Source organism: Nuphar pumila, chromosome 4 (assembly GCF_984573655.1).
Source record: "Nuphar pumila chromosome 4, dmNupPumi1.hap1.1, whole genome shotgun sequence".
Lineage (NCBI taxonomy): Eukaryota > Viridiplantae > Streptophyta > Magnoliopsida > Nymphaeales > Nymphaeaceae > Nuphar > Nuphar pumila.
The window spans coordinates 10,362,256-10,375,007 of record NC_143252.1 but is presented as its reverse complement, the minus strand read 5'-3'; the positions used below and the strand labels follow the sequence as shown (position 1 = coordinate 10,375,007).

Here is a 12,752-nt window from a genome sequence, read left to right as displayed (position 1 = left end):
AGAAAGTGAAATCGGGGAGCAGCGAGAGGCTTTGTAAAGAAGTCTGCTAACTGATATTCTGAAGTGACATATGGCAGATCAATTATCCCGTGTAGATATTCCTCTCTGACGTAGTGACAATCCATTTCGATGTGTTTGGTGCGTTCGTGGAATGTTCTGTTACTGGCAATGTAGATCGCACTTTTGTTGTCACAACACATTTGTGAAGCCTTTGTTGCTTCAACTCCCATGTCAGCAAGCAGTCGTCGGAGCCAAACTACTTCCATGGTCGTGGTTGCCATGGCTCTGTATTCAGCTTCGGTGGATGAGAGAGATACCTTCTGCTGCTTTTTACACCTCCACGAGATTAATGATTCTCCTAAAAAGACACAAAAGCCAGTGGTTGAGTGTCTGTTATTGGGATCACCTCCCCAATCAGCATCAGTATATGCAATTAAATCAAGAGAAGAGGAGGAAGATAAGAAAAGTCCTCGTGAAAGAGAGGACTTGATGTATCTGATAATACGCATGACTGCTCCCATATGAACAGAAGTAGGAGCATGTTGAAATTGACTTGCTGTATGAACAGCATGTGCTATATCTGGTCTGGTAATGGATAGATAGGAAAGTGCCCCGACAAGCTGTCTGTAAGGAGTAGGGTCTGCAAGAAGTTCTCCATCATCAATCTTCATTTTAACATTAACAACTTCTGGAGTGTCAACTTTCTTATCATCAGTAATACCAGACCTGAAAACAATATCAAAAGCAAATTTAGTCTGAGATAATAAATATCCTCTAGGAGAATAAGCAACTTCAATGCCTAAAAAATATCTCAACAAGCCCAAATCAGTCATTTCAAAATGAGATTTAAGAAGTGTTTTGATTGTTGCAACTCCCTGTTTATCGCTTCCGGTGATGATCATATCATCCACATAGAGAAGAAGCACAATGATCCCTGCATCAGAATTCTTAATAAACAAAGCAGTGTCAGTTAAACAGAATTGAAAACCAATATCAATCATAACACGACTAAACCTATCATACCAAGCTTTTGGTGCTTGTTTAAGTCCATAAAGAGCTTTTTCTAAGCGAAGGACTTTACCCTTAGGAATACTTAGACCAGGAGGGGGTTCCATATATACTTCTTCAACTAGCTTTCCATTTAAAAAAGCATTTTTGACATCCATTTGAAAAATAGACCATTTTTTGATAGAAGCTAAGGCAATTAAGGTTCGGACAGTAGTCATACGAGCCACCGGAGCAAAGGTTTCTTCATAATCAATCCCATATTCTTGGGCATAACCTTTGGCTACTAAACGGGCTTTATATCTTTCAAGAGTACCATCACTCTTGGTTTTAATTTTATAAACCCATCGACATCCTATAGTTTTCTTCCCTGGAGGAAGATCTTGAATATTCCATGTAGAAGCCTTTTCAAGTGCATCTAATTCAGCTTTCATGGCTTCTATCCATTTGATATCATTTTTTGCTTGAAAATATGTGGATGGTTCTTCATATGAGTGAATTAATGCAATAACTGCCCTATATGTGGGTGAGAAAGACTCGTATGATACAAACTTTTCTGGAGGCCTCGAGATTCGGGATGATTGTCTAGTTGGAATGTTAGAATATTTCTCAAGTGCACATGGAGTATTAGACTCTTGTCGCCTGGAATATTGAATACTAGTATCTCTATGAACTTCTTCATTTTCAACATTAAGATCAATAATTTTGTGATCATCATCAAAGTTACAATCAAGGTCATATTCATCAGATGTTGATGTTAGATCTAGCAAAAAGGAGTACTCAGTGACGTCTTTTAATTTTCTAAAATCAAAGAAGCTCTCCTTTTCAAGAAAGGAAACATTTCTAGACACATATAGTTTATTATTTTTGAAGTCAAAACATCTATAACCTTTCTGATTTTCAGCATATCCTAAAAAGGCACAGGGAATCGCACGAGGGGAAAGTTTATCATTTTTGTCAGTAAATATGAAACATTTGCACCCAAATATTCTTAATCTAGAGTAGTCTGGAGAAATGTTCATAAGTTTTTCAATGGGAGTGATATTTTGTAACGAAGAAGATGGCATCCTATTAATGAGATAGGTGGCAGTTAAGGCAGCTTCTGCCCAAAAGTCTTTAGGGACTTGATTTGCTATTCATAAAGTTCTAGTGGTTTCTATAATATGGCGATGTTTTCGTTCTGCCAGTCCATTTTGTTGAGGTGTATAAGGACAAGATCTTTGATGTGTGATGCCATGCAATTTAAGATAATTTTGAAAATCTGTGGATAAAAACTCTCCCCCTGAATCTGTGCGAAAAATAGTAATATCATTTTGAAACTTGTTTTTAACCATATTATGAAAAGTTTGAAAGTATGAAAATACTTCAGACTTATGTTTGAGAAAGTACATCCACGTATGTCGGGAGAAATCATCGACAAAAATAACATAGTAAACAAATCCTCCTTTAGAAATTACTGGTGCAGGACCCCAAACATCCGAGTGTATTAATTCAAGTGGTCTTGAAGAGAAAAAGGTTCTGTTCTGAAATGGTAATTTTTTCATTTTGCCGAGAATACAATCTTTACAATCAAATGATTCAGAGTTACAAAATTTCCCTAAATTTGGAAAATGTTGGATTTTGGCTATATGTGGGTGACCAAGTCTCTTATGCCACAGTTCCAACTCTATTTTTTGAATATTATAACAAAAAGCTTTCTTCGGCATTTCCAAAAAATCCATGTAATAGAGTCCTCCTTCTCTATGGCCTTCCCCAATCAGCTTGCCTGACTGGCGATCCTGTACCCAACAACCATGAGAAGAAAAAGAAATATTACACCCATAATCAGAAATTTGAGATACAGATAAAAGATTTAAATTTAATTTGGGAACATGTCTAATTTCTGGAATAAAAAAATTTTTTGTTTTATAAATTTTTTCAAAATTTCCTATTCCTTCTATTTCAAGAGAAGTCCCATCAGCAGTAAAGACCTTTGACACACTTGTTTTATTTTTAACACATTTGGATAGACTTTGATTATTTGGGGTCATATGAAAAGATGCACCAGAGTCAAGAAGCCAAGAAATTTTACCTAAATCAGAAAAAGATGAGGCTGCTGCGCCGGTTGAAGCTTCAGATGAGGAAGAGGCACCTTTGATGAGAGGCTGAAGAATCTCCATTAGTTGGGCCAGGGAAACTGGTGCATCCTGATCTTTAGGCTCCGATCCAGCAATTGCAGCTCTTTTTTCTCTCAGTTCCTTAAGTTTGGGACATTGTGGCCTGTAGTGTCCCGGTTCATGACAGTGATGACAAATAACTTTCTTCTTATCATAGTCACCATTTTGTCGGTTAAAGTGAGGAGGCCTATATGATCGAACATGATTCCCTGGTCTAGACACGGCTAAAACGGAATCATCTTCAATTTTTAAAGAACCTTTCCGGAGACGATTTTCTTCCATTGTTAACTCTTCAATAGTTTCAACAATAGAAGGAATTTTTCCCCTGTGAAGTAGGGCCGATTTAGTGGTTTCAAATTCCGGCCTTAATCCAGTGATAAACTGGTAAAAATGTTCAGCATCGAGTTGTTTCTGACGAAGCTCGATGTCTTCGGCACAATGCCACTTTGGTTCTAAAAGGGAAAGTTCTTCCCAAAGTTCGGACAACCCATTGTAATATTCACGAATAGTTTTGTCTCCTTGTGTCATCATTCGAACTTTTTCTTGGAGGTTGCACACGTGTGCAATATCTTTAAGGGAATACATATTCTTAAGGTATTCCCATGCCTTATCGGCATGATCAAATTTGGCAAGACTTGAGCATTTTTTAATGTCAACGCTATTGATAAGCCATGACATTATCTTCGCATGAGATATTCTCCATTCTTTCCATTTCTTCTCGTATGAGGCAATAGCCTTGATTTTCTCTTCTTCCGATAGAGGGACCTCTTTATCTCCCTCCTTTTTAGTAAGAGATAGCTTAGGTTCCGAATCGGAACCATCCACAATCCCCCATAAGCCTTTTCCCCATATATGGTGCTTCATGATTGAAGCCCATGTTACATAGTTCGTATCGCTTAGTTTCATAGGCATGATGGTGACTTTATCATTGTCATCCATCGATTACAAGGAGAGAAAGAATAGGGATAGAAGAGAAACAAGAAGAAAAATGAGAAAGAAAGAAAAAAAAAAAAAAACAATACAACAAGATGTGAAATCTTCTCCAATGAAGTGATAAAACACTTCTCTTCAAGTGGCGAACACTTTTGCAAACGGGCACGGAAACCGAGGCAGCTTTTCCTCAAGATTTAGTACTTCCGCGGCTTTGATACCATGAAATGAAATGGGGATCTTCGAAACACGAGCTTTGATTAACAAGAGCAAGTGTCAAGAATGACACTAAAGCATAACCCTTAAAAAGGGTATAACTGGAAACAAAATAAAAATAAAAAATGTATTCTTTATTGATATGAAAAAACAATTGCTTAAGAAGCATTGGAGTAAAATACAAGAGGGGCTGCACCCCTTTATATACACAGCTGAAAGAGGACTCAATAGAGCTGTTGGGCACAGTCCAACAGCTCTATTTAGAGCTGTTGGAATGTGTCAGTCCAACAGCTCTATTAAGAGCTGTTGGACTGTGTCAGTCCAACAGCTCTATTGCTAGTCAAGTCTGGACAGGACTTGACTAGCAACAGTCATTCTAGTTCAAACTGAACTAGATGACATAAAAACAAAAAATAAAGGAAAAAAATACAGAAAAGAAAGAAATTAAAAATGTATTTATATATATATATATAATAATATAATATTATTATATATACATATATGTACAGTTTTACATTTTAACAGAAGAATCACCTATAAATAATGATATTGTTGATAAACCTATGCAAATTTATACATGACGTGAACAAAGGAATCTTCTAAATGCTTTAAAAAAATATTCTCAAGATTCATCGTTAGAAGAAACCTCACTTAGGAGATCCAATTGTATCTCCAACCCACCAAATATATTTGTCTCTTATGACACATTAACACCAAAATATAGGTCATGTTTAATAGCATTACATTCTTATCATGAACCATCACATTATAATGAAGCAAAAAATATTCCTCAGTAGGTTGAAGCTATAAATATAGAACTTAAAACTCTTTAAAAAACTAAAAAATGAAAAATAACTTCATTATCCATAGAAAAGAAATCTATATGATGTAGATGGGTTTTTAAGGTTAAAACGAAGAGTGATGGGTCTCTAGAACGGTACAAAGTTAGGTTAGTGGCTAAAAGGTACTCTCAAGAATATGGTATTGATTATGAAAAAACTTTTGCCCCCTTAGCTATAATGACTATTGTTAGGACCCTCATAGCCGTTGCATCTATTAAAAAATGGCTTATCTACCAACTAGATATGAAAAATACTTTTTTAAATGGTGAATTAAATGAAGAAGTTTATATGGATCCTCCGTCGAGGTTTTCTATTGAAAAAGGTAAATCCTTAAACTTAAAAAAGCTTTATATGGTCTAAAACAAGCTCCAAAAGCTTGGCATGATAAATTTAGTAATGTTATAACTCATCTGGGTTTTCATTCATGTTATATTGACACTGCTCTTTTTGTTAAAAGTACAAGTTCTATGGTTGTTAATCTTCTGCTTTATGTAAATGATATGATTATCACTGGAAGTGACAAACAAGGAATTAGTGATATTAAAAATATTTTAAAAAAAAACTTTGATATGTTTGATTTAGGTTTCTTAAAATACTTCTTAGGTATTGAAGTTGCGTACTCTCCCAGAAGGTACATCCTTTCTCAAATGAAACTTGTTGCTAATATTTGTACGCTTTTGCATCTTAGCCTTGTAATTCCGCATACTTCATTACAATAACTACTCATGATCCAGTTAATGAAAAATAGTTCACTGTCTACTACAAAATCCTTGACCCTGATTCTACCCTAGCAAATCACTCAGGGTCTTGGTGATCCATGACCTGCAAAGAACAAACCTACTGATTATGGACTAGCACCTCATACATGTAAGGGTCTAATAGTTGAGATAAGTTTGCAAGTAAATACAGCATCACATGAGAGCGAAGCTGTCCCAAGGAACAATTGACGCTAATACATATATAAAATCCAAAAATAACCAAAGTACATATCACTCTCTACATCCTATAAAGTCCAACTCTTCTCAATTAACTTATTAACTAATTAATAATGATGTGGAAAGATATTCAATTTACTTAAAGCATTTTTTCTTTAGAAACTAAAGCTGTCCAATTAAATTGGCTGAAACCTATGGAATAGGTGACAATAGGTCCAACCTAATATTCAATTGGGCCAATCCCAGATGATTTATAGTTAAGCTTTAAGCTTTATATCCTGTCCCGGATATGGGTTTGTACATGGTAAAAAGAGGATGGCATTTAATAACATCATCCATTTTATTGGAAGGGTGGAGTCCTCTCAATGGCTTTTCAATTATTAGAGAACATACGCCTGTTTTGTGCATACTTTAGTTTTCGGGTGAGTTAAGGAAAACTACTCTTGATTAACTAGAATGGAAAACAGCTGTGGTCACAACGGCTGGCATGTCTCAATATCGCTAGCTTAAGCTTGCCTTATTTTATCCTCAATGGGGAGCATACGTGGAACACATTTATCCAGAAGTGGAAAAACGCGGGAGTAGAGGCTCATTTTCAACTACACCCCAATTGTCTGCAAACAAACTGAAACATGCACGCTAAGTTCTAAAATCTCTCAAGCTTAACAATGGAATGTACTTTTTACCAACCGCTTCTTAACTTCATTTTGAATGCGAGACCCATGTACACCACTAATTCCACTCACATTGTTCTACCAAAGATCTGTACTGTTTGTTTAAATACAAAAGTCTGTACGAACACAAACTACGTGTCGTGTACGCAAACATAGACTTCTCTAAACCATAAACACCACTACAGCCAGATAAAACCATTCTCCTAATCGGTGTTCTTCCGCCACTTTCTTTAGTTCGTGTTAGTCTTTTCCACCAGAAAAAGCATTTCATACAAAATATATATATATATATACACTGAGTCAATCAATCTCAATTGCTAAAGTCACAAGATGGATATCAAAATGTAGGTTGAGGATCGCAAACGCATTACTACCCGGCGACAACCAAGCAATCAAATCCCAAGCTACAACCACCAACATTTCCAATTCCCCCAAATCCCGCTCTATTCATATCCAATCCATCAAGATCGTCCGCAGGATCACCATTGAATTATACACTTCCACCAATAAACAGCCCGCCTCCAAATCGCGCGCCCTACTAATTATCGAATCCCACTGCATCGGCGCACTCAAAATCGTGAAACTCCATCGAAAACCAAAATTCTCGGAAAACAAACTGATCCAAACGACAAAAAAGAGGTGGATGATCACGAGGGACGACGCCCAAGATCTGTTTCCCGATGCCGCCGATCTCCGAAACAAGGGAAACAACATGAATCGGGAACAACCGGATCGTTCGCCGGCGGCGAAGAACAACAACGGGGTCGACGGCAAAGAGAAAGGGACGGAGGAAATGGGTGGAGGTGTTTTTACCTTGGAGGTGCCGCGGTGATGGACCCAGGAACCCCAGGAGGAGGCGTAGGGCTCGCCGATGTTGTAAGGGAGGTCCTTGATTCCGCCACCCGACCCACCCACCACCCCCTTCAAGAACTTCAGCATCTTCCTTTCCCCTCTCTAGATCCAGGAATCCTCAATTCCTCTCTCTCTCTCTCTCTCTCTCTCTCTCTCTCTCTCTCTGAAGCAGATCTGGGAAAGGAGGCGAGAGTCAGAACAGGGAAAAGAAAAAAGGTGGGAGGAACAAGGAGAGAAAACGGGAAGGGAAAATGTATGGGGCCTAACCCGAGATCTGATATTATTTCACCTTATTCAGCCTTGGATATGGTTTTTCTTACGAAGGATCCTGTTGGACCCAGATCCAGATCTAGTACAACAAACCTAATAGGATCTCTCTCACCCCAAGCCCACCGATTTCTGGCGGAGGTCTAACCCGTTGTTACCCGTCATTAAGAAAAAAATAGGCTGTTCAATGTAATAATTAAAATGTTAGGGACTCCTGGTAAATAGCATACAATTTGAACGTTAGAGAGAGAGAGGCTTTCTTTTTTAATATTCATTCAGTACCATATTTTACATAATATTCAAAAAGAGCATCATGTCTCCTGAAAAAGCAATTCAAGTACCAACTCTGAAACACAAAACTCTTTTTGAAATATCAAGCGAAAGGTGGATCTTAGAGGAAAATTTTCCCTCGTTTAATTCTCAATTGGAAATTAAAAAACAAAAAAGACAAGGGGTGTGAACGGATTGGGTTTAGTTTGGACTTGGGTAGGACCAGACCCATAGTTGATTTGAAATGCTGGTACCGGGTTCGGACTCAGGTCCAATCACACCTACAATAAGAGAAACCATACCCGGTAAAATAATATTTTTTATCTTTTTTAATTTAAAATTTATGGATCAGGTCGGACCAGTGTTTGGTATGAAACTTCACAAATCATACCCGGCTTCTAATTGAACCTTTTAGTTTATCACCAAACCCTAACGCTATATGGTTTGGCATGGGTGAGATCTAGGTTAAACCCGGCCCATTGACACCCGTAGTTATGACTCCATGGAATTTTCTCGAGTCCTTAAGTTGTAATTTTAATATTCATAAATAACTGACGATAAGTGGATGAAACAATTATATCAAAATTTACTAAATTAAAAAGTACTCCGTATAAAAACAACTTTGACGTAAAAAAAGCAATGATCACTTTGAAGTAAAAGCCAAATGTGGCTTGTTGGGTTCATTCCACATGTGCCTTGTTGGGTTCTCCGTGGGTAATCACATTACTTGAGCATGACTTCATTAGAGTCAAGAGTTAGGCAACAAAACCCTAACATGCTACTTCATGTTTATACTAGAGTTATATGTGGCTTTCAATGCCATAGTTGCATAGAAACCATATTTATTTTGCCTTATTTGTCTGGTTTTAGGCGTATTGGTACACATTGAAACCAGTTTTAGAAACACCAGGAAACTCGTTTCTAAATGCATATCAATCTCGTTCCTAAGAATATAGGAAATTGGTTTCTTATATAAGTGAAAATAGTACCAAATTTGGTTTCATCTATAAATGCATATGAAACTCGTGGCTAATAATATAGAAGACCAACTTCTTATATAAGTGAAACTGGTACCAAACTTGTTTTCATTTAAGGTGGTCACAAGAATTGTATCCCTCTCTTTATTTAGTTATTGTTTTAAAGCATATTGCTTTCAATATCTTGATTTTAAATGTCGCTTGAAACATTGGCCCATTGCTATAGCAATATATAGTGAAATTAGGTGATATTTTGATTTTTAGTCTTTTCTTTTCTTAGCATTTCTTTTGTCGTAATATATATGATGGTATTATTCTTATAACATAAACAATGAGATGTAATTTCCAGAAACTTACCATCATCAATAAAACCACGTATCAAAAACTCGTATCAATGTCTATTAGAAACTCATACTAAAACTTTTAGATACATGTTTCAATAAAAGTGTACCTGAAATTTTTGAGGGTCTTGCCTACCCGTACCAGTACCCCTACTTGTCTCATATAGATATATAGTGTTTTCAATCACCCTTTTATCATAACCCTTAGTATAAATAATGTATCAAACTTATTTATTTTAATAGAGCAATCAATCATATACACTTTTCTAGAATACCACCATGATGATTTTTCAGCATGTTTTTGCTCATACATCACATATTGACAACATTATCTTATCTCATATGTGTAAATTGGTCAACTGAGATCTCTTATGACTCTTTCATGACCTCTAGACATCTTATGCCAACATTGCACATAGTCTTTACTAAGTCATATACTGACTTACAGATAGTAGTTACATATATATGAATAGAAAACATTTATCACTTGTATGCTTGGAGAATATGATTATGAATGACATTAGAAGCAAAACATTTAGAAAGTTGCAAGATATTTAGCTACAATGATAAGCATAATAAGAAATGTATGGTTCTTAGGTGGGCAATAGAGTAACTACAAGAAGATACCTGTATTAATAAATTTCTCTGTAATAGTATTTTATATATGACTCACAAAGACCATTCAACTAAACTAAAATGCCAAAAGGACAAACTCAATCAAAACCAGACAAACTTTAGTAGGACTTGTCATTTAATAGTATGAGTCCAAAATTTAATAGGAAAATGTGAAACCTATCACAATAAGCAAAAAATGGCCATTACAACTCGGAGCAAATTCTTCACATCATTGAAGTTGAAAGGGAGAAAAAATAGAAGTGCATAAGAATACCCGAATGATGAGAAAAAATAAATAAATAGTGTACAAAAACCGAAATTAAAAGATCTCCAACACAAGTATCATAATTAAGTAATAAACTCAAAATGTACACATGAAAATAAATAAAAGAATAGTAATATATAAAGTAAAATGAATAAACCAAGAATGCCATCATAAATCAAATATTGCTTGGGTACATGAAAACCCTAACCTTATTACCTTGCAAATATAAAATGAAAAAACATCAAACTCACATCATAATTCTTCAAATATAATCTCACCTTTTGAACCCGAGTATTGTTCCCCTCGTGCACAATCTGCAAAAAAAGGAAGAAGAAACGAAAACAATAAAAACCCCTAGAAGTTGAAACAAAACCCAAGAAAAAACCTTAGATCGACAAAGAGAAGGAGAAGATGGGTTGGAAGAGGAAGGGGAGAGGGGGAAGACCTGATGCATTCTCCTTGTCTACCATCCACCATCTTCTCGTAGGCGATTGAAAACCAAAGAGACTGTCGTAGAGGAACTAATGAAAAGTGAAACCCTAATCCTAAAAAATGAAGAAGGAAAAAAATCAACTGATGATCGATCGCAGAGAGGATGATTGGCTTGAGGATCGATTACTCTGAGAGCGATCGACTTGAGGATCGATCACAGAGTGAACAATCGACTTGAGGATTGATCGCAGAGAGAACATTCAGCTCGAGGGCTAGGGTAGGGAAAGACAAGAGAGTGCACCAAACATAGCAAAGAAAGAGATAGAGGGATCACAGAGAACATAGGCTTTCTGCCCTGTCAGCATGACTGTTCTGATCAATGGTTTTGAAAGTTCTAAAAAACTAATCAAAATTATTCTAAATTAATTGTCAAAATTTTGAGTGAAAGTTAACACATATAAGAATATTCTTTAAAAAGAATTTTGTCAAAAGAGTTCTCAATAAATCCCAAAAAGATTTTCAATTCAGGGTAAATTTCTATAGTTGATAGAATTTGTCTTATATTTTTTTTAACATGGATCAGTCTAAGAATTTTCATAATTTTGTAATAATTGATTTTGAAGTACTGTTTCTAGGTTGTGTTTTTGACATGTTAGGCATCCTCAGTTAAATTTTGAGAGCTAAAACTGATTCCTGTGATTTTTGGTGACTTTTTCACAATTAGGTTAATAGAGACCCAAACTGCATAATTATCATGTATTAGTGTCTAGTCATTTTTCATATTATTCAACATGATATATGATCCTTAAATTTAATTGGTGGTCTGATATGCATGCTAACTAAATGTTATTCATGCTCAATTATGAATGTTAAGAATGTATGTGCCATATACAATCATGTGCATTATGCATTATGACGCATGATCAATGAGAAATAAAAGAATGCAAATGTTAATTTTGTGAATAAACTTAGATATGACTGAAGTATGTATGTACCCTTTATGTAATCATGTAGGCATATGATATTCACACACATAATTACCTCAAAGAGGTCATTCTCAAAGTCACCTAGAGATGGGGTTTGAAGTATGAACAATTTGAATGAGTTAAAAACAACCTTATGTTATAGAATCTCCTTGAGTGAAGATTGGCCTAGTGTACTGAGAGCACTTGAAATTAATTCATGAGCCTAATATTAAATAATACCTATGACCCAGTCAAACCCGGGACTACATTAGTGATGGTGGTGGTACACTTGACAGGTCGATCGTTGTTGCTTTGAAAAGCTAGGCATCTTTTTGGGTTCCCAGTCGTCGATCGTAGGGAGCAGGACTATCGTGTGGTCCAAGTGGTATGTCTCAAATGTTTGCAAAGTAAAAATCGATTTTATATGGACCATTGGGAGTTTCTTAGTCATAGACCACTCCAGTGAAAATTCTGAAGAGAGTTCACAGATTCTTCTAATCAATGAGACTAATAAATTATATGGCATAATAGACACCTCATTGGATTGGCTGAATCGGAGTTAGGAACCCTGAGTATGTACCTTTTAAGGCTAAAAAAGAGAAACAAAACATCAAGCATTGAATCACTGATATTTATTTTAGTATGTGCATGATTGTAGGATTTCAAATGTATTGCTTGTTTACCTGAATTTATGCATTGTAGAATATTTGTTCTGAAATTTGACTGCAAGCATGATTGATTGAGAAAATGTAAATTATGCTTATCCTGATATGATGTGTTGCATGGTTTAGTCACTTATCTGAAAGTGTGTCAATGCTTATCTCTTGTATTTGGATCACATATGTGTATATGTGTTTTGATGTCACCTACTTGATTTATAGATTAATGTCTCTACTTCAACATTTTCAGATAATGCTTAAGTTGGTGTGATGACGAGTTGCTCAACAACATCATATGGATCATCGTCATTCTTCTTTCTCAGGGAATCTAACTTCTTTTTGAAATGTTTT

The 12,752-nt window shown here is 35.8% G+C and overlaps 1 protein-coding gene across 1 annotated transcript in view; it reads right to left on the bottom strand.

Moving 5' to 3' along the window:
- LOC149839337 (uncharacterized) overlaps positions 1 to 7,874 on the bottom strand; it is a 78,831-nt gene extending 70,957 nt beyond the window's left edge. Inside the window, exon 1 of the mRNA XM_090002475.1 lies at positions 7,572 to 7,874. Coding sequence (XP_089858601.1) covers positions 7,572 to 7,697 — 126 coding nt within the window. The 5' untranslated portion in view covers positions 7,698 to 7,874. The remainder of the gene's footprint in view (positions 1 to 7,571) is intronic.
- Between the last annotated feature and the right edge of the window lie 4,878 nt (positions 7,875 to 12,752).